This window comes from Falco rusticolus, chromosome 4, assembly GCF_015220075.1.
Source record: "Falco rusticolus isolate bFalRus1 chromosome 4, bFalRus1.pri, whole genome shotgun sequence".
NCBI lineage: Eukaryota > Metazoa > Chordata > Aves > Falconiformes > Falconidae > Falco > Falco rusticolus.
This window is the reverse complement of record NC_051190.1, coordinates 26712520-26734768: the sequence shown is the minus strand read 5'-3', so window position 1 is coordinate 26734768 and position 22249 is coordinate 26712520. Positions and strand designations below refer to the sequence as shown.

Below are 22249 nucleotides of genomic sequence, written 5' to 3'. Positions count from 1 at the left end.
AGTATTCAGAATAATCTTGGCAATGCGATCGAGTCAGGTGGGCTGCACTGCTGGAGAAAGGGCAAACGTCCTCCTGGAATATGGAAATTCTTTATGCTGCAAGTATATAAATCCTTCCTGCTCTCCGCCACTGGTAAGGGTAGAGCTGAAAGCTGTGGCTCAGTTTTGGACATTCCCTTCAGGAAAGATATGTCCCAGCTGGAGAAAATGCAGAGGATGGTGAGAATAAGCAGAGATGTAGGGACCGGATTCTCAAGGCAGGCTTGGACCCGCTGGGATCATTTAATCCAAACGAGAACATTTCTGGGAGGGGGGAAGCAGCGGGCAAAGGGCAGTTTTCATCTTTCTGAAAAGCTATGGAAGGTGGAGCAGTCCGATGCCAGTCAGCGAGAAGGGGTCATGGGATTAAATATTGTCAAGGAGGAGTCAGGCTAGATGTTAGGAATAATCTAAAGCTAGTGGAGCAGTGGGGCAGGTAGCCCAGGAAGGCCAGGGACCTGGCTCCATCACTCCACAAGGCTTCTAGGAAGGGTTTAGAGTAACACACTCTGGTGCAAGTAGAGACAGCTGTACCTTGGGGCAGCAGGAAGGGCTGGACGGCTTCTTGAGGTCTCCTCCAACCCTCTGCTCCTGTGTTTTTCTCTTTGAACAAATTATAATCTTTCTGGGAACCCTGATTTTGGCTCTTCTGGGCCGAAGGCTGAGAATCGGAGAGCTCCAGTGCTGCGCGGTGACCCTGGCCCCGTGCTCGGACGGAGCCTGTGGGCTCCAGCCAGCCCGCGACTGTGTTTAAGAGTTTACAGCCCGTTGTTGTTCCTTCTGGACAAATATACGGTCTGCTACACAGAATATGAGCTTCTCCTACCTACTGTATGTTTATAACAATCTGCGGTTGAAAAAAATAAAACCCAGCCAAACAAAGAAGCCTAACCTGTAAAAACATTATGGGTGTAGGTGCCCGTGTTCTGACGGAGGGGTTTGGTAACAGTGCAGGGGACAGAAATGTAAGGCATAATTGTTTTTGGGCCTAGAACCAGGAAAACTACTTTTCCAAATTAATCCAGTGAGAGCCATGAATCCACAGTATTTCATATCACACTTCATAAAACTCCAGTCATAATCCATAAAACTGACATTATTAGATTAAAAACCTCAGTTCCTCCTATAAGGACCTCGCTCATTAGACATGCTGTAGTTTTATAACCTTAAAGTTCCTACCCAATTACCATGATTAATACTGTGCTTTAATAAAAAATTTTTAAAAATCACCACAGGGGTTGATACCATGTGTTTGTTATAATTGTGCATTTAAATATTGTCCAGCAAGAGAAAGATGCTCGCTACACACAAACACAGAGCAAGGTGAGGAGGGCACAGCCCATCCAGCGCAGCAGAGGTTGGGGGTGGAGGGTGGAGGGGGGGGTACGGGGGGGTTGCGGTCATGGTAGGGGTCCAGAAGGGCCAAGCCTGGCATGGTGCAAAGGCTGGTGTGACTGGGAGGTGCTGGCAACAAACTCTTCTTCAGATGATGGGGCAGGAGCAGTGATGCTGCCCGTGCTCAGCACCAGCTCCCAGAGGGGTTTGGTGCCCTTTTCCCCAACGGGGGGCAGAGGAGGTCCAGCCCCTACACCTGCGCTGCTACCAGGTGAAGTTAGCCCTTGGGAAGCTGGGTGGTTACCCCAGATCCCCGGCACCCACGTCAGCCGTGCCCCCCGGCAGGTGCTGGGGCAGGAGGCGAGCAGATGGTGAGCAGAGATCACTGCCCTCGCTGCCCTCACTGCCCTTGCTGCCCTTGCTGCCCAGAGAGACTCGTGCTCCATTAAACCTCCCGCCAGGAGCCAGCGTGGCTCCGCATCACCAGGGGAGGGAGAGCAGGACACAGACGCTTCGGAGGTTTCACGCAGGAAAGGCAGGATTCAGGTAGATGTGCGTTGCCTGCCAGGGCAAGTACTAGTTTGCTGGCAAAGGATCCGCTGGCCGCGGGGATCTGCACCAGCAGGATCAGCGCTGCAGAAGGCATCGGCTGCTGGCCCGGCACGTCGAGCGGGTGACACCTTGGGCAGAACCTCGCCAGACCCATTGCCAGCACAGCCACCCACCGGCAGCTCTGGAAAATTATCTGTTTGCCTGTTATTGACTTGGAAACAGGGGGTCCCTTGAGGTTTATTTTCGTGAGGCTGAGGGACTCGGGGTGCTCAGCCCCCTGGGCAGGGTGCTGTACTCACCTGGGGCTGAGCGCGGCGGGTGTGAGCGTCAAGGCTCAGCTGGAATAACTGAAGTTAAAAACGTGTCAGGTTCGTGATTCCACCCACAGACCAGGAAACGCCAAACTTGTATTATTTTTGAATCCCCTGATTTTTAAGGGCTGGTGGAAATAAGATATCTTGCTTCTGACTTCCAAGCAATAAAGAGGTGAATCACTGCTCAAAAAAACCTCCCCTGGACCACCCAGTCGCTCCGCACAAAGCTGTAAAACGAGCCTCGGCAGAAGTGGCAAAGTGCAGAACTATTTTCTTAATGTTACTGCAATTGCACGAGGCAAATCACTTCAGAAAAGGATCAGAGTTCCCTAACAAAGTAGCTAAGTGAGAAGCGTGTTAATGAATACAGGCTGATTAATATGCACCGAACTAAATCACATTTGGGTCAAAGGGGGAGCGCCAACCTTCGAGTATGTTATGTTCGAGGACCTAACATGTGTGTGTAATTCAGATTTAAATACTTTTTTCCCCTCATAATTCTGGATAATTATTCAACTCTGGTTAAATAAGTAATTATTTTTTTAACTGAATAATAGTTGGGATTTTTGTTACATACTGTAATTGGTCAGATCTCTCATTTTGCTAAGATTATGTGGCTCCGTTACTGAAGAGTCCTGCTGGGGTTTTCAAAATCGTAACTTGCAAATCACCATATTCAAAGAAATGGTGCCAATCATATCATATATATGAAATGGTATGTTTTTAATATTTATTTGTTGTCATTTTTTTTGGTGAGAAAACATACATCTTTTTAACAGAACACTGGCTGGAAGTCCTCAGACCAAAATTGTGCATTTGTTACTGGTGTTTGCATTGTGGAATAGTATTTTGGGAGATGACCGCGTATTTTTGAGTGGGAGAGCGAGCACCACAGTGAGCCTGGTTCAGGGAGGGAGAGGGCACACTGGATGTGGGCACTCGGGGATGACCCACAGGGGAACTCCAGGGACCAGCATTTGGGCACAGAAGTATTTGGGGGGACTTGTAATTAAGATGCTGGATGTGTAACTGGGAGATGTGCATCCTCTTTCGGGTTCTGCTGCGAGACTCCTTATGTGATCCTGAGTGACTTTCTCTTAAGTTGATGTCCCCAGAGAGCGTTGCTGAAATAAGAGTTAGGTGCCAAAATTCTTCTGCTCTCTGCCTGTAACACAGCTGGAATACATACTAATTTTGATGTAACTTTGTCCGGTATGTTTAGATTTAGTATTTTTTCAGGACAGGAACTGTCCTCTTACCATCTGTTTTGGCAAGTCCAAGCTAAATGGGTCCGCGTTGCAGTTGGAGCCTCCTCGTGTTACGTGAGTGTAACCAAATCCTAATGACAAACCTCCAGGTAATGCCCCAAAGCCCTTGAAAACAGATCAAGTGTGCTGCTTGTGAAGTGGGGTGGTGGGCTCATTTCCTTGTTCCTGCCCATATGGTGGACAATGCCATGGAGGCCTTGCTCTTGAACAAGCCCCAGCAGAGGTTGGAGACCTCTGAATGAGGTCAAGAGACACCTCTCTAAAGGCCAAGAGCAGTGTGAAGGAATAATATAAAAGGAATAAAATAAAAGATATATTGCAGCATTCCCAGGCATCCCAGGATTTCAGCAAAGACCTACTGTTGGATGATCTGCCTTTTGCTGTAGGAAGTTTTACCATAGGATCAAAGAATCATTCAGGTTGGAAAGGACCTTTAAGATCATCAGGGCCAACTGATGACCCAGTGCTGCCCAGCCCACCACTAACCCTGTCCCTAAACACCGCATCTACATGGTGTTTGAACACCCCCAGGGATGGTGACTCCACCACCTCCCGGGGCAGGTGTTCCAGTGCTTCACCACCCTTTCAGTGAAGAATTTTTTCCTGATATCCCATCTAAACCTCCCTAGTGCAACTTGAGGCTGTTTCCTCTTGTCCTGTCACTTGCTACCCCAGAGGAGATACCAACCCCCTTGATGTGTAACCCTACGTGATCGGTTACACGGTGGAGTTGCGACCTGCCAGCACCCATCAGCCTTCATTGCCCTGGCCAGAGGCGAGCCTGCAAGGTTCCGTACGAGCTCCTCTTTGCTTGGGATGTAGCTGTTTGGTGTTCATTGTGGGGGTTTTGTGTATGTTGGAGAAGGCAGGCCCAAAGGTGTGCTTTGCTACGGGAGTGGGAAGTTTGTGATGGTCTCTAGCTCAAGAATCTTCTTGGGTTTGGCTTGAGTTGGCTTTTCGAGGCAGCCAGGTTTCCTCCAGAGACCCGCCGTCCTCAGTGCAGCACGGGCTGGAGGAGCAGTGGGGAGCTTCAGCTGTGCCTCGCGGGTCTGTGGTCAGTCCTTCAGCTTCTGTCTCCACTCAGAGCTTCCAAAACCCTTGTCACTTGTTCCCTTGGAGGAGGAGACCTGTGGCAGGGCTGCAGTTGGTTTGGCAGGAGTGTGGTCCACACGACAGCTCCTCTGCCTGCAGTGGGATGCTGGGTGTGTTGAGGGTTCGTGCGTTTGTCTTGCACTGTCTTGAAAGTCTTCCTTGACCACATGTGCTAAAATTGTGAGTAAACAGTTCACGGGAGGATAAAGTTCAGCTGTGTGAATGGAGAAGTGTTCTTTAAATGAAATAATAGTGGTGCCAATCAAGGTTACAGCTTTCAGCCCAGCTGGAAGGTAGGGAAGTTCTCATTAGCTCGTCTGAAGGCTGAAAAATAAAAAACCTTCTTACATCAGGGCATTGTTTTTCAACATGTAATACATGAAGTCAGCTTTATAACCTTCATTTTTGATGGATAAGATGATGAGATTACTTTCTTTTCTTCCCTTTTTTCCACCTCTTTTGTTTTAATGTGTCTGAGGCACAGCTAGTTAATTAGGGCTAAACCCTAAGTAATGTGACTAATGGGACAAGAATCCAAAGTGGCCTCAAAACTCAAATGGTCCTGAACAGGCATCAGCTGCTTTTGTCTTCTTGTCCTTGTGTGCGTGGATTCCCACAGACTGTTCTGTGCCGACATGCTGGGTCGCTCCTAGCACGTTCCTTTGTCACCGCTGCGGTGGCTGGGAAGCCCCAGGGAAACCCAGAAGTGTCTTCACAGCCACTGCCTTGGCGTTGGCTTCGTTTGACGTGTCCCTTTGGCACGGGAGCAAGCTCACAGCGTCCGATCTGCAGCTGGTGCAAGTCTTGGTGTCAGCAAGGTTGAGCTGGCAGCGATCCCTTCTCAGACGAAATGTGGAGCAATTAAGGCTTCAGGTGCTTTTGATTAAAAACCACATTCTGTATGAAAGGAAAGCGACAGATTTTTGAGTCCATCAGTTCTCAGCATCCTTGGTGGTGTCAGTGCTGCCCGGGCTCCTGCCTTCCAGAGGTTAACGGGCAGATGGGATGAAGTCGGGCCGTGCGACATGCGGGATGGTGTGCCACGGGTTAGGAGCAGAGATGTCTGCGTGATGCTGGGAACTGTGCATTTGGAAACGGTTTATGTGTAGGGAGACGTGCACACGGGTTGTCAAGCACTAACGTGACACCCCAGTGGAAAAGATCAATGTGGTGTTAAAACACAGCGGGAGAGGTAGGTCTGGTCGAGCATGAGAAGCGTTAGCATCGCAGTACAAGGTCCTGGTGAAACCCATCTGATATCCCTCGTACGGTCCTTGTCAGCGCCCGGAAAGATTGATTAGAACCTTGCTCGGGCTGAGGGCATGGCTGCGGGGATGAGCAGGCAGGGAATTCCTCTGGGAGAGGAAACCAGAGTGGTTTGGCGTGCTTTAAATACAAATAAAACAGGGAGGTGTATGAACAGGTTAAATAATGACTTAGAAAAAGTGAGTAAGTATAGACTGGGTTTGAATAAATTTAGGCTAGAAAAACAGAAGTTAAAACCAATGCTTGTGAGGAAGCAGAAGATGCTCTGTGTGTTGGGGTTTACGTGATGCTCTAACGAGAGGCTGTGGCGGGGCACTGGCACGTACCTGGCGCGGGGATTTACCTGCTCCTTCCCCGTGGCTGACGTGTGACCATGGAAGTGACACCTTCCAGCTGCAGAATGAAGCCATGTCCTGTGAAGACGTGATTCGTGGCCAAGGTTAAACGGGCAGTGCCCACAGACAACCCACCTAATGCTCATTTGGACTTGCTGGAGAATGGCAAGAAGGTTCCTCATATTTTTCAGGTCATTGTAAGGGTAAGACATAAAATAACATGTGCCTACAAAAAGCCTTTCCCAATGTGTACAGATATTTATGGAGACTCCTCCAAAGGCACACAGATTTTTCCACTTTCTCTGCCTTACACATGCAAGACATTCTCCTAAACGGCCAATAAAAGCTAAAATTAAAAAAAAAAAAAAAAGCCTCTTAAAAAAATCCACACTTCTATATTTAATGCTGCTCTTTAATTAGAAGTTCCAATATTTCCTTCTGAAGGGTTTCAGGAACGTTGCTGTCACAGATACATTGGCATAAGCAGGAAGCGGATGGTTCCCCTGGGATCAAACCTCTGCGCTGTCCCCGGGAGCACTATGGAAATCAAGTCACACTATACCCTGGCTGGGCTTCCTCCTGCTGAAAGGCAGGGCAGAGCTCGCGTTGCAAGCCGGGGGGGTGCCTTCGGGCTGCAGCCTGGTCAAGGCGGGAAAAGGTTTGCCATCGCTGTTGCTATCATGGAAAATCAGCAAAGGATGTGCTAGGTGCTAGAATTTACCCGGCGTTTCCTTCACCACACTTTTCTGTTGTCGTTTCAGTGGATGCGACACCCTCTGCTACTTTCTTTCCATTTAGGTGCTTCTGATCGTAAGCGGGAACCTGAGTTTCCTCAACTGGCTGACCATCGTGCCCAGCATCGCCTGCTTCGACGACGCCAGCCTGGCGTTCCTCTTCAGCTCCAGGCCAGGAGGGCTGGGAGAGCGAGCGGGGCGGCTGCAGCACCGAGAGCCGTCCGGGGGGCAGCTGCCCCGCGGTGAGTTACTCCCAGAGCAGGGGGAGGTGGGCATGTTCGGGGTGCTTGTGGCAGAAGCTGTCATCTCCTTCTGGAGCAAACCTGGCTGGGCAGGGAGATGGCTCTGCCCCTGCGTGGTCTCCTCTGGGGGTTGGAGGGTGCTGGGACCTCGTGCATAAGGCTCTGCAGGGGCATTGCCCCGGGGGGGGTGCCCCAGGATGGGGGGATTGCCCTGGAGGGATTGCCCCGAGGGGGTTGCCCCTGCATTGCTGCTAGAGGGCATGTCCTCTGTGCAGGGCTGGTATCTGCAGCGAGTCCAGGCAGCTGCAGCTCTGGCACCTCTGCTCCCGAGAGCCAGTCCTCCCGGCTCTCACCTCAGTGAGCATCAGGCTCCACCCCAAAATGAGCAATGTGGAGTTGCCCGATTGATCTCGCCATTTTCTTATTACCTTTGGGTTTTGATTTTGTCTATTTAATGTCAAGAGCGCAACATCCCGTGTGGTTTGAGGTGAGGGGTTTGTGTTAGGAGTTGGGTGCAGAAGCAGCTCTCGTGTTTGCTCTCCTCCTTCCCCCGTGGCACGGGAGTCCTGTGACCCATCTCCCCTCCTGCCCCTTGCACCCATGGGTGCTAGGGCTGCACGAGCACCCTGCTTCCCTGGGCAAGTGACTGGACACGAGGTCGCTCTTCCAGAAAGAACCAAATGGATTGTTGATCCATTGTGGGTCCAACGACTCTTTGGCTAACTGGGAAGGAGACCCGACTGCTGGGAAAGGGGCTGTTGCCCGTTCAGCGTCCCGCTTGGAGGAGGCGAGCGGAGCAGCTGGGGTGGCCACTGCAGCTAGTGCGCGGTCACGGTAGCAGCGAGCTCCCCAGAGCAGGGTGGAGGTGAACGCATCTTCATCCCGTGAACATGGAAAAGCAAATACAAAGGGGTTTGTTACTGAGCAGAAGGGACCAGTGGGTTTGGTGTTGCCTTCTGAAGGGAGTTTTCAGGCAGCCCTGTCCCACATTGCCTGCACAAGCCATACTGGCATATTTTTCACGGGGCTGCATGACAGATACGGATTTGTGTTTGTAGCATTTTTATCAACCGCATATAAGCAACAAATTGCCTATAATATCAACAATGATCACAAGATGCTCATTTTTTAAATGCTAAACATCTGTCAGACAAATGAAAAATGTCAACAAGATTCAGCATCTGTCTCTAGTCCTTTCTCATCCGCCCAGAGACACAGCTTATTAACCTGAAGCGTTAGTTCCAGCAAGGCTGGTGCAGTTTCATTAAACTTTGTGTCTCCTATCTTACATATTTTGCTGGAAGAAATATTTTACAGCTTTTCCTCTCTGGTAGCTTTGCTTTAGAGGTTGTGAGAGCCTAGAGCTTTCCTACCAACTGTATTTTGGCCTCCAGTCCCAAACAACACTCAAGTTACACTTTCCTTTCTGGAGGAGAGGCCAAAGGGTGCCTCTGTGCTATGGCACTCGGTGAGTCACCGTGAGGGGGAGGTAGATCCTTTTTTTGAGGAATTTGTGATGTTCTCCAGAAAACCTTACTGAGCCAGGGTGCCCAAGCAAGGAGAACCATCCATATGTACCACTGCTCTGGGGCATAGACGTGGACTTTTAAAAAGAGGTAATCCATAAGTAAAGGGGAGGGTGTCTGTAATATTCTGGGTGAATTTGGATTTCTGCATATTTTTTCTGCTAACAGAGCAGAGGCAGTTGAGCTGGTGCTGATGGGCTGTGTGGCAAGAGGCTTGGAGGAGCCCTCAGCCCTGGGTCACCAGAGCAGAAGACAGGAGGGTGCCCAGCTGTGCCCCGCTCGTGACCTGATTTTACAAGGCTCTGGCCACATCCTTGAAGCGTGTGCGTGTGTAATTCCTACTGAGACCTTGAATTCCCATCGCTAGTGCTCAGCTCCTGCCTGCTCAATCCAGCTCCCGTTGGCTCACGTCCCGTGCTCCTTCCCCAAGTTTTGCTCCATCCTTGCCATGTAGATTTTTTTTTCCTTATATTAAACCCTTTTTCTCTCTGACTGAGCTGTGACCCCAAGGGCATGATGATGATCGCCACCTGCGGAGGGATGAGCAGTCCATGCACAGCCACAAACAATGATGTGAGGAGCTGCTGCCCGTACGGTGGAGGGCTTTGTGTCGATACCTGCTCTTTAGTTACAGGCTGGGAAGTTCAGCCCACCTAAAAGACAAAAAAAATGCCCAACAGACTCGTACTGCTCTTGCAGCAGCACAGGGGGTGAGGGGGGGCATCTCAGCGAGCTCCTTCCCAAATCAAATGATTCTTCAGAAATGTTCTCAGACTAAACAATTATTAATAGCTTCTGAGAGAGGTTCAAATAAACATCCCTCTCCTGCAGAGATAAGGGGAAAGCTACATGTGATTTCTTTGAATCTGATCCTTTGGCTGTTAATGTTAAATAAATTTAAAACGGCCATAAAGGGTAGGAAGCCCTCAGAGGTCACGTCTGCTTATTTGTCCGATTGCAGTAGGTGTCTCCTTAGAGTGAAATCCAGCACAGCCTAGTGCTGCTCCTGCACCGAGCACCAAAGCGCTGGAAGAGCAACGCATGTCTCATACATAAACGATAAGCAGCAGAGATTTTGCCAGGGAAGATGAGCTTTGAGTGGAGCTAGTGAGCGAGAGGGAGGAAAATGCAGAGAAAAGTCTGGGAGGAGAGAGCCTGGGCAGCGGGGAGGAGGCAGCCCGGGCAGGAGCGGGGGCACTGGAGCTGGAGGTGCCCCACGCACGGCTTACAAACCAGGAGGGCAACTCTGAGCAAGGTGCAAGTGCCAGCTGTGCTTTTCCCCCAGTATTAAAGCAATGATTAATCTTACATTTTTGACATTTTTCTTTTTAGCCCTTTCTCAGACTATTTGGAGAAAGGCAGATCTCTGGAGCGATAGCATGGCCCTTGGCAAGGTCGGGTGGATTGCGGGGGCGGGGGGGGTCAGCCCCAGCCCCAGAGCAGCTGTGAGCACCCGGGCAGGGTCCTGGCCACCACAGGGGGGTCGGGCAGGGGAGCAGGGGGGGCAGAGCCCATCGCCGGCACTAAAATCACCTTCGGCTCTGCTTTTGTGTCCCGAACAGGCTGCTATGTCCGCAAAGTGGTGAACATCTCCTTCGGCCTCCTGATTGCTTATCTCAGCATCCCGGTTGTCCTAAACCTGCTCAGCTCCAGACAAGTCATGAACACCTCGTTCAGCCCTCTCAGGATAGTGAACACCTACGGCGCGTTCGGGAGGTACGTGTGGTTTAACGGCGCATCCTATAGCTCTGCTCATCTCTCCAGTGTAGTGGTAGCCGGTTCGTGTGCCCTAAACCTAAACAAACCCATCCAGTAGCCACTGGGCTTGGAATATCTGTTTATGAGAGAAACTGGGAAAAGGAGCAGGTTTCTTTCCCACCGAATTATGATTTATGGAATATCTGTTTATGAGAAAGAAGGAGAAAAGGAGCAGGTTTCTTTCCCACTGAATCACAATTTATTTTCTTGGAGCTACTTTAGTTAGCTCACTATATTGATGTAGCAAATGTAATAGCAGGATGAAAATATCCGTAAGAGAGTTCATCCAGTGGATACTCTTCACCATCACCAGCCCGCTTTATTTATGGTGAACTTCTCTTCCCCTGCGCGCGTTTGCTCTCCCTCATGTAAATATTCACATAAGCTATTGGGTAGCAGATTTTAGGCCAACAAAAGGAAGTGCTTTTTCCAACGAGTGATTTGGGGAATTCATTGCTACAGGAAACTGTGGAGACGAAAGTATAAATGACCTCAAAAAAGAACAAGACAAATTGAGAGGACAGGTCCAGCAGCAGTCTGGCTGCTGCCTTCAGTTCAAGAAATCCTGCGCACGGCTGCAGGGTGAGGCTGGACGAGGGAGGCATCTCCAGCTGCGGTCGTAACCGGGCTGGTTTTTAAACATCTGAGTCTAGATTTTCTGGGGACAGGTCACCAGGCTTAGGTAAGCCACGGCTGGGGTCACCAGGATTAAGTGAGCCACAGTTGGAGTCACCAGGCTTGGGTGAGCCACGGTTGGGGTCACCAGGCTTGGGTGAGCCATGGTTGGGGTCACCAGGCTTAGGTGAGCCGTGGTTGGGGTCACCAGGCTTGGGTGAGCCACAGTTGGGGTCACCAGGATTAAATAAGCCATGGTTGGGGTCACCAGGCTTGGGTGAGCCACTGTTGGGGTCACCAGGCTTAAGTGAGCCATGGTTGGGGTCACCAGGCTTAGGTGAGCCATGGTTGGGGTCACCAGGCTTAGGTGAGCCGTGGTTGGGGTCACCAGGCTTGGGTGAGCCATGGTTGGGGTCACCAGGCTTGGGTGAGCCATGGTTGGGGTCACCAGGCTTAGGTGAGCCACGGTTGGGGTCACCATAACCATTCTTCTGTGCTTGGCCCTCCCAGGCTCTTCCAACTGAGAAAATGCTGGAAAACAGGGCTTCATCTGAACAGCTTGCCCCAGGGGCAGCAACAGGGCTAGTCTTCTTTGCAGGGACATCTGGCTTTGCCACCACCTTGCTGTGGTGGATTTGGGGTGTCCCCCAGAGGTCTGAGCCGAGGGGTGGGGTGGGCAGCTCTTGGGGCAGTGGGCTCTGGAGGAGGTCCCACAGGAGAAGCCAACAGTAATTAAACAGGTTTTAGAAAAGGCGGAGCAGGTTGGCTGCTGAGAGGGCTGGCTGAGCGGATGGTGAAGGGGAGGAGCAGGTCTTACTGTGAGCACTGGAGATGCAGAAGACACTGGGAGAACATGTTTCCCCCAGTTTTTCAAATAGCAAAAATTTCTGTGGAAAAAAAAAAGTTAGAAAAAAACATGATTAAAAATATCAACGCTAGTTGGGAAAATGCTGAATTTCTCCTTTTTTCTGAGAGGAGGACGAATAACCCCTGAACCTCTTTGAAGGTTGGAATGGTGAAGCTACGGGAGATTGTTTTCTTTGGGTTGTTGTTCTTTTTCTTCTTCAGCCCATGGTTTCTGTTTCAAGAGTTACCAGAACCTAAAGAGCATGTGATGAAATGCTGCTGTAATATGTTTGTAATTCCAGCCTATGTAAACCAATAAAAAGAGGATTGCAGCTTATAATGAATATACGATTATGTGAAACTTGACATATTTTGAATCACACAGTAGGAACATACTTTTATTAGTAATTTGGTGTCCCTGATTTACAGCGTGTTTCTAACCATTGGGCAGCTGGCCACGGCTCATAACTCAGCCTAGCGTATAATATGGAACTTGGCTGGAGAATCCAGAAATCTATTAAATGTAGGTAACAATTATAAGCGGAGACATACAGCATTCCTTGGGTTGTAAGCATCTATCACTGGAAGCCATTGGGGGAGAAGGTGGAGACCATGTGTTTCCAAACTTTCGGTTTCTTGGGTTGAAGGAGAAGGGACTGAAGTAGTAAAAAATTAAAAGGGTGTTGGGAGCTGGACAACTTTGATAGGCAGAATTACGCAGTTACGTGTTCGTTATGGAAAACAGCTCTCTGGTGCAGGCGAGCATCACTGGCAGGTCATTGAGAACTTGATGATGGTGTTTTCACGTGGGCTCGCCGTGGCCTGGAGAGTTTGCCATCCCCCTGCTCTACCACCTTGCTGTGCAGAGAGAGTCTGGCCAGGCAGCAAAGGGGATACACATGACCTGCCTTGAGGCTGGGGGGCTTTTTAACCAAGTTTCTATACATCAGTTGGGTATGGGGGGCTTTTTTGTTTTCTTTTTCTGCTTTTCTTGGCTTGGTTTGCATTGGCTCACACATGACCTCTTCCTCCTCCTCCTCCTCTTGCTGAGTAATAGCTCCGTGAGACCTGTCTTCCAGCCAGAATGGTGAAATGTTTGGGCATGTAGAGGCAGCTGTTAATGGTGTCCCCAGAGTCAGCTCCTGGGGGGTGCTCCATCTGGGGCCAGCCACCTCCCCAGGGCCGAGGCAGCAGTAGCCAGATGGCCTGGGCTCCCTGGGGCCTGTCCTGCCCTTTGCCACAGCCAAGGTTTGAGCCGGAGCTCAGTGCCCCGTGGCCACGCTGCAGGGAGAGCCAGGCTCGCATAGGGGATGCTGGAGTGGTCCCAGCTGGAAGCTGCTCTGCTGATCCTGCAGCCTGGAGGTCTCAGGGCCAGACCTTTGCAATGCCGAGGCAGGATTTCTGTGCACGATCACCTGGGAAATTTCCCCTGCAGATGCCGTTGGTGGCTGTGCTGCTAGGGCAGCCACACATACCAGTTACCAGTGTGTATTTTTGCACATGGTGCATGCTAAAAACGTGGAGATGGAGCAATGTTTTGTGAACATCCTTCATCTCTGCTTCCTCTTATCATCAGGAGCTTGTAGTCGAAGAGCTCCTGTATCATGGGAGTCGTCAGAGTAATAGAAACAAAGGTTTGCTTCAGAAACATGGGACAGAGAGAGAGGTGGGTGGAGGCTGAAGATGCTCATCCCAGGTGGGACTTGGGAGACACTGGCTGTGTTCTCCCAGTGTCTTGGACAAGTGTCAGGCTTTGATCTAGAAAGACAGACCCATTGATTTCAGTGGGAATCATCTTTTGGGGCCATAATCCCTCCTTGGACTGGCACAACTGCAGCGAGATAGAGAGGAGCATGGGAGGGCATGGAGGTTGAAGTTTTCCATGTAGTTTGCTGCTAGAGAGACAAAAGTCTGCTGAACCGACAGGTTCCCTATAGCTTGACCTGTCGGGATCCACGTACACCACGAGGCCACTGACTCGCGTTGCCACACTGTTGACTCTCAGGAATGAGCATTTTACATGACCTGCAGCAAACACCATCATGTTGCATCCCACAGCATTACCAAGGAGAGAACAGAAGTCATCCTTCAGGGGACATCCAGCCTGGATCCCAATGACCCCGCTGCCGTCTGGGAGGAGTATGACTTCAAATGCAAACCTGGGGACTTGAAGAGGCGGCCGTGCTTTATTACCCCCTACCACTACCGCTTGGACTGGCTCATGTGGTTCGCTGCCTTCCAGGTGTGTGCCTTTCGCTGTTCTGAGACCTGAGTGTCCCTTGACCAGGAAAAACAATTTAAATGAATTTACTATGTGTTGGGGTGGGTGAGGGAATGTTTGAAGCCCCTAAGTTCATTATGGTTTTTTTTTTAAAAAAAACCTTGTGTTCCTAAAGGACGTCTGCTCCTAATGTAATGAAACTTGGAAGTTTTATGTGGGGCTTTTTAATTGTTTCTCAGCAATAGCAAGAGTTAAAGACATTGGGAAAGTCCCTGGACTGCCCTTGCCTCACAAAGCGGTAGCATGGTGGGGCAGAAGCTGCCTTGCAGGGTACCTGGGACTCACCGGGGCTGGCAGCATCCCTGGCTGCCCGCTCTGCCAGCCAGCTTGAACCTGTGTCCCTGTTGGGGACACCCCTGGGGACACCGGCAGTTGCTTCCACTGCCCGCCTGCCTACGTGTGGATGTAGGGTCCCTCAAAATGTTTTCCCCACATGGTGTCAGCAAACAGGTGACAGCCATAAATTAAAAAGAGAAGAGGGGAGAAACCTGTGAAATTAATTCTTGTATATCTTTTAACCTATTCTGTAAAACCTTATTCACATGAGCATGAGAACTTGGACTGGGTTTTACAAAACCGGGGCTTACAGCAGTGGCATGAGGCAAACCCATCTCAGATTATCACAGGCTTTTCTCTTTGTTCCTGTATCCTCTCCCGGCGTATCCTCTTCCCTCGCTTCTCTCCCCAAGCCCCAAACTTCTCTGTTTGCTTTCTTTGTGGTATTTTCATTTAGGCGCCTTTTGGATTCCTCAGCGATGACATAACCATTGCTCTTTGGCTATGGTTTTATATTTACCCTGCTAGTTTTTGTGTGCTGGAATTTCATTTAATCTGCATTAGGTACGCTTATCCCTCAGCAAGACAACAGTAAAGGTTAAATCTCAAGCCAGCAATGGTGCCCAGCGTTACACGGAGGTGCAGAAGATTGAATGGGAGTTGTTGGTTTAAACCTGACTGTATTCTGGGAGGGCTCTGGCAGCAGAGGAGAAATCCAGTTCACCCAAGCAAAGGTTGTTTCTGAGATGAGAGAAAGGCTGTTTGTTTCCAGGGCAGGAACATCCCGAAGGCTTTAAAATACAAAGTGATCGCAGGTTTAAAAGCAGAGGAGGGGAGTGCGTAAGTGCTTATGCATCACGGGTGAGCACGGGCTGTGCTGGTGCTGAGAGATGCTGTTACACCCCAGCACCACCCCTGCGCAGAGCCGGGCTGGGTGCTGAGTGACTGGGATGTACCCGGCAGCCTGGGGAGGAGGAGGAAGAGGAAGTAACACGGCCTCTTTGCATCTTTATTATTAGCATTTAATTCACTGCAAGGTTCCCCCAGGTGTTTCTGTTCAGCCAGGGGGCTGCGGGAGCGCATGCCTGCCAAGGCGTCTGTCCACGCCAGCTGATTAGCAGCAATTAGTGCTGTGGGTCTCGGGGTGCTGGCAGGAGGAGGGTGCAAGCCCCCGGCTTGGGTGGCTGGGTGCCGGGGTGTGCATCAGCCCTGGAGCGTGTCCGTCACCTCCCCGCTGCAGCAGCACTGGCTGGAAACGGGTCGGCTGCCCCGGTATGAGCATCCCATGCCCGCTGCTGCGCTGCCTGGTTCCCTCCGGCCGCTGGGACCTTCCCCACGCCTGCCAGCGTGCACAGGTCCACGTGAAGCAATTTTGGATCTGGCTTAGGAGAGGTATTAACAGAAGGTGCACAAAGGAGGAAAAAAAACCCCTGCCGAACAGTGGGGATGACTTGCTGAGAACAGGAAGGCCGTTAGCCCAGGCGCAGCGCAGGCATTTTCAGAGCTGGATGTTCAGGCATGTAAAAACCTGCTTAAGCACGGAATTAAATGCCATTTGGAGTGGCCGAATGTTTGTTTGAAAACTCTGAGCTGTATATTTGGTGCCAGCTGTCATCCCTGGGAAAGCTGGCTGTCCCGCCGTCACCCCGGGCTGCCACAGCCAGGAGGAGTCACCATCCTTCAGGTGTTGCTTAGACTTTAGTTGCGCAGAGCTGCAGAAAGGATGGGAAACCAGAAATTGAAACCCCAGAAGAAATTTGTGAAGCCAGGCAAGTTTTGCAAACCCTGTACAGTAGTTTACGGAGTCCATAAAACCAAGTGACTTCAGCCTCTGGATTAGATTTAATTTGTTTTTAAAATTTCTGGATTTTTTCTACGCCGCCGCTCACTGTCTGCCCCATTGCTTCCCAAGCAGGCAGCCGCGGGGCTGGTTTTGCAGTTCGTTGGCAGTGGTCAGGTAAGGAGCTGACATATCCAGCTCTGACAGGCTGCAGAAAAGCCAGGGACTTGGGGGAAAGATATTTACCATCCCTTTGTGCTGCTCGTGACAGGTTCCTCTTTGCACCTCATCACCACTTGACATATGACGCCTTCCTCCGCTCAGGGTTTCCTGCGAAATTTTCCACCTTGGCTGTAGCTGCAGGATTCGCTTTGAAGAGCTGGAGCATGGGAGAGCCGGGCCCTTGGCACAGCTGGCACGGGCCGGCGTGGCGGGGGAGCCGTCGGCACAGTCCTGGCACGGGAACGGGAGGAGCCGCAGTGCTGCCCCACCTCTGGACTGCAATTTATTAGTTGCCTGCCTCTTAATTACCGTTCCAGTAGTGCCATAATTATATGTAATGTAACATGGCATTATTTTTCCAGGAAACAATTTTCGCTATGTTAATTTTATTATCTAAATATAATATGCCTTTTCACTTGTTTTCTAAATCCCCTCTTTGTTTTGCGTGTCTCGCCATCCCGAGGGTGCTGTAGCTCTGAATTGAAGTCCTTCATTTCGCTCTGGCAGGGACATAACCCGTCCTGAAGCATGTCTGCCTTGCTTCTTCCCGTCTGCAGCCGGGGAAAAACTCCCACAAACCAGCAGCAGCGTGTGGAAATCTGTGCAGCCTTTTTCAGTTGTTTCTCAGCAGCCGCCTCGGCTGGGACCCCCTTCGCTCCATCACCCAGCTGATAACCCGGTCCCCTGTCTGCAAATTGGGCTGGGGTGGTGTCAAGAAAAATGATGTGTCTGTGGGCCAGGAGCTGCTGTTCAGGTGCTCGTTGCTGAGGTTGATTGCTCCAGATCACCTGCTTCCATCGAAGCAATTTAAACCAAGGTCTGAGCCAACTTAATGCACGAGCACATTTCTGAGGAGCTGTTGCTAGCTGGAAAGAATGGCACTATGTGCTTCCTGCATTTGCAGGTGCCACCGAGCTGTGAGCACAAGAGGACAAGGTCTGAAAGCCCAGCGTTCTCACTGGCTTGGGTCCGGGCAGGAGGAGAGGGGTGTGCAGTGCTGCAGGTGGGCAGGACCCGTCTCCACTCTGGGATGGGATGGAGCAAAGCATCTGGCGAAGCCCCTTGGGCTGAGCGTGTATCGCAAGGTGAGCACGCTTCAGAAAAGGCATCGTGAAAAGGCCAACACGGTACCATAGCAGGCGAGCAGGCATTCGGCATGCCTGGTGTCACCCACGACACTCAGCCGAGCACCCAGTTCAGGAGGGATGCAGCTGAGTGGCAAGGGTGCAGAAGAGGGACCCGCAGGAAGAAAAGGGGTGCAGAACTCTTCTCCTCCAGCAGCAGAGCAAACAAATCTGCATGGGCATCCCAGCGTCAAAACAGATTTGGAATGGGTGAAAACCTGCTGCAAAGGGGAAAGCAGCAATCTGTTTTCTGTATCCCTGTGGAGAAGGAAGGAAGTGATGGGTGAAATGGCAGAATATGATTTAATCTCAGGAAAATTCAGGTTAAGCATTAGGAAAAACTTTCACCCCTTGACACTTTGTTGCCTTAGTGCAAAGACATCCTGTTTTTACAGAAGCTGGAGGCAAGTTGTTACCACTTTGTCTGTCCTCCAGCTGCTGGTAGCAGCACTCTGGTTATTTTTTGACTTCTCATTCATAGTGGGCATTTGTAGGAGCGCAGCCATCACAACCCAGACCTGAGCTATGCTGTGCTGCTGGTACAAAAAGCATTACAATTTTTGGCAGCCCGTGGGTGGATTCAGCACTGTTAATAAATAGCAACCAGAAAACAAAATACTGCTCATAGTTTTGGGGCTTCAGGTTCGTCCCTTTTCCTGGTAGAGGGATGTCTTGGACTTTACAAAAGCCAGTTGTTTATCGTACCAAAGATTTGTTCTTCACCAGTGGGCAGTAGTGGAAAGCTCTGAATAAATTAAAATCAAAGGGAAGGCTTTTCCCTTCCTTACGATGGCATGAAGGTTGTTTATTCTGCTTGGGGACTGCATTTGGCCAGCACGAAGGCACGCTCTTGGTGCTTACCAAATAACTACTCAAAAAATAACAAAGCTAATGCCATCTTCATATTGTTCTTTAAAGCCCAGTGTCATGTTGCGTTGTACCTGGAAGCTGCTCCAAAGGTTTCTGTATGTCAGGACTGGCACAGAGACCGCTTAGACTGGTGGCCCATGTCACCATGTCCTATGGGGCTCTGCAGACCATCAGCAAACCTGCCGCAGAGCAGCATTTGCAATGCACTGAGAATCAGCGTGTGTTTTCCAGATACAATGAGGAAGTTTATAAATAAACGTCAGCTGCCTTCCTGAGACAAGAGAGAAGCTTCAGCAACAGGATTGATGCTCTGAAGATCTCCCCTGGGTGGTAACAGGGAGTTACTTGATGTTATCACACAGAAACTGGAAGAGCTGAGAAGAAGTAACCCTCTACAGAGAAGGCAGATCAATATTTTTGAAAATATTTTATTCAAGGCCTCTGTTGCCTCAGTCTTCCAGCCAGAGGGTGCTTACAGGAAAAAGCTGCAAGGCAGCAGAATGGAGGAGGAGGTGTGTGTAACGTAATAAAACCTAAACCTCATGCGCAGTGTACTAAGCTCAGCCTTTTACATTTCCTTTCTTCCCCCTTCTAAAAATACAGGCCTCAATTCACTTCCATTTTCCATTGCAGCATTCATACATTTTGGTCCATGTTCAGCATGGAAGAATTTTATTTTCTTCTTTCAACTGTGATTAGTTGTCTCCCTGTGAATATGAAGAATTGCAAAGCCCCACGCCGCATGTAGACGCACTGCAGGCTGGATGGCGGCAGCTGCCTCCAGGAGTAACACAGCGATGGAAGTGCCCAGAAACCCAAATAAGCCTGATAGCCTATCGTACCACGGACTGTCTAAATACAGCGTAAGACCTTGTCTATGCAGGGAATGATTATTGTCTACAGTGGCTATTGTATCTCCCTGTCTAGACTCTATTCTGGAACAAAGTGACTTTTCTTTCCAAATGCAGAGGTGATACGGGAGCTATGCCAGGTGCACGATTTCCCCGTATAGGCAAGATCTAAGAGCCAGTTCCCAAAGTCTTGCTCCGCTCTCTCACGCAGTCTTTTATTCCTCAGCCCGGACCTGCCACGCTCTGCCCTGCACCCACCTCCTCAGGGACCTGCTGCTTTCCCAAATGTTTCCTAATGGGATGGGTTAAGGGATGGCTTTTAGCGAGGCTTGAGAAACTGTCCCCACTGAAATACTATACATTGAGCCAGACCTGCGGAGAAACAGCTTGCCTCTTTGGGAAACTAATAGAAGGGGATGTGGTTATTGGAGATAAGGAGAAGCGATGCGACCTGATGTAGCCTTTGACCTTCCTTGGTTAAGTCGCTTGGGTAGCAGGATGGCAGCAAACAGTGGTGAGCGGGAATATTGTAAAAAAGCAAAGGGTTGCATTAGTTATGCCGTGTTTTCTGTGGGACGTGGATTATTTCTCCAGCTGATAGCTCAAGTTCCATAAACAGCAACAGTCGAAGGCGCTTAGCTACAGAAGTGGAAACAGCAATGTAAACAGCAACGTGAATATTGGGTGAAAATATCCCAGGACGGTGGAGTTACCGCCTTACCTCCCGCAGTGGGTAGGCTGTGACGCAAAAAATGCCCCTTATGACACAGCGCGGGAAATGTAAACCTCCCCTACCCCTCTGTCATCTGCCTGTGCACACCGACGCTGCTGTGAAACCGTGCAGGGCTCCCGACCATGTGAAATAATAATGCTGGGCTCCCGTGCCAAGTTTCCAGCTGTTTCCACATGTGCATCTCATACTTACCTCCTCCCGTGCGCCTGTGCCAGGACCGAGATTCAATAAAATGCCACACTAATCCGCAGTCCTTTTTCATTAAATGACCAATTAAAGCTAGAGGAAAAGGGTTCTTATTATTATTTCAGTTGGGAACATGTTCCCTGTAGTGCCGGGTGGTTTTCATATGTATTTTGTGTGATGATTATATTCTTTTCTACTTTGTCATCTCTGCAGAGTTCAGTTGCTACTGTGTCTGCTTTGACCCAGCTCCTCGCTGTTGCCTGACTTAGCGGTGATTGGGTTGTAAGTTCTTTAAAGTTATTAAGTACCTGCGTATACAAGTTCATGTGTTCAAGGTGAGAATGCCGTGTTTATACGCTCGTAGAGTGCATCAGTGAAGAGGTCAGAGAATATCGGCAGCTGAAGAGAAGTCTCAGGGCAGCGTCGCTCCGGGAGGCGGTGGTACCCCAGGCTGCGCAGTGATGCTTAGCTCCCCATGCTGGGCGGTGGGTGGGTAGGTGCGGAGAAGGAGCAAACTCCATCCCAGAGCAGTGTACGCCGCGAGGCTGGCACAGGAAGCTGGGGGCGGGGGGCAGCTGCCCGAGCACCGCGCAGGGCTGAAGCCCATCAGGAAACAAAAGCTCATGGGCTCTTAACACCTGGTTGCAGGTCCTCTTTGTTAGTCCACTGTGTTGTACCTAAAACCTGTTTTTTGGACATCTTGAGCTGCCTTTCCCAGGCATTTTAGTGGGACTGACGATGGATTTTTGTGTCTTTTGGTTCATCAGTTGCTTTCTGTGTAAACCAGAAAGAAAGCTCTCAAAAGATAAAGGAGGAAGGCATGTCCCTGCTGGGGGGGGCTGCAGCTCCCCAGGGCTCTCTGTTCAGCGTCAGACAGGGAGTTGTGCAGCTCATGGCACATTTCAGTGTGCTCCGACCAGCAGCTTGTAGCAGCAGGCTGTGTGGGTCACACTGGGTTCCCCAGTAATCCCAGCACGGGTACAGCAGGGGCCGTGCGTGGCACGAGGTGAGCTGTAGCCCCAGTTTTGGAGAGCAGGAGCAGGGGGAGGGCGCTTGGTCCGTGCCCATGTCTTGACGGAGACAGCAGCCCGCGGACCTGTCGCTGGTGCGGTCGGTCCCCAGCTGCCTCTGTGCTCTCTGGAGAGCCAAAACCTCAAGCTGACCCCAGCACGTGCATGCCTGCTCATCTTAAAGCAATGTGTGCATCCATCCTGTGGGGTTTTTCTTTTTATTGATCCACTGGATGGTTCAAGCTCTGACTCCTGTTTTGCGCACCCGGAGCCGGTGGAAGTGCCAGGCAAATCCCTCCTATCCTGACAGCCACAGCTCTGCAAATGGTGTTCGGCTGTGGGTCCCACTGGATCCACGGACAGAGGAACCATCACCTTCCCACCCTGTGGTGTGATGCTTCCCTGGACGCAGCCCAGATCTCCTGGACTCTTTCTTTCCTCCCTTTGCCACCGTATCACTTTACAGAGTAATGAGTTAAACAGCGCGGTCGTTAGTGTGGCTCAGCTCCTGCATGCTCCAAGCATCGGCGCTGCACGATATCTAAGCCTCCGTGCTGGGGGGAGTGTGGGGGGCTGCACCGGGTGGAAATTTCTCACCGCAGACTTTGCTGGGGCCAGACATGTTGTAAATTTTACAAGAAAAACACTTTACAAACCAGAAGTCAAACTCTCGTGCGCATGGAGCTGCTAATTAACAATTTGGAGACCATGTGAGCCTGGGAGCTGATTCCACCATTACAGAGCCTCACGGTTTTGAATCAGACTTTGAAGATTTGGGGTCCTCCATAAAGGTTTGGCTCTAGGAGTCTGGTGATTCCTCTTTCTGTTCTTCTCCTGCTTCTCCCCAACTTGCAGACACGAACACTCACCCCTCCCAGGCCCTCCTGGAAACAGCACTTACAACCATACGGAGCACTTTAAAAAGGATGCCCGGGGAGGCACAGCATGCTGAAGATCTGACTCATAATATCTGATCACTTGCAATGGCTGTCAC

General features: G+C 50.5%; 1 protein-coding gene across 6 annotated transcripts in view; it reads left to right on the top strand.

The window, feature by feature from the left end:
- Window positions 1-22249, top strand: part of LMF1 (lipase maturation factor 1) — a 218295-nt gene that overhangs the window by 170265 nt on the left and 25781 nt on the right. For all 6 annotated transcript variants that reach the window (XR_005103683.1, XR_005103682.1, XM_037383668.1 and 3 more), the window contains 3 exons: window positions 7000-7177; window positions 10266-10419; window positions 13981-14164. Coding sequence is in view for 4 of the 6 variants with exons in the window: in XM_037383668.1 (XP_037239565.1) it covers window positions 7000-7177; window positions 10266-10419; window positions 13981-14164 (516 nt within the window). In the remaining 2 variants the exon portion in view is untranslated. The remainder of the gene's footprint in view (window positions 1-6999; window positions 7178-10265; window positions 10420-13980; window positions 14165-22249) is intronic.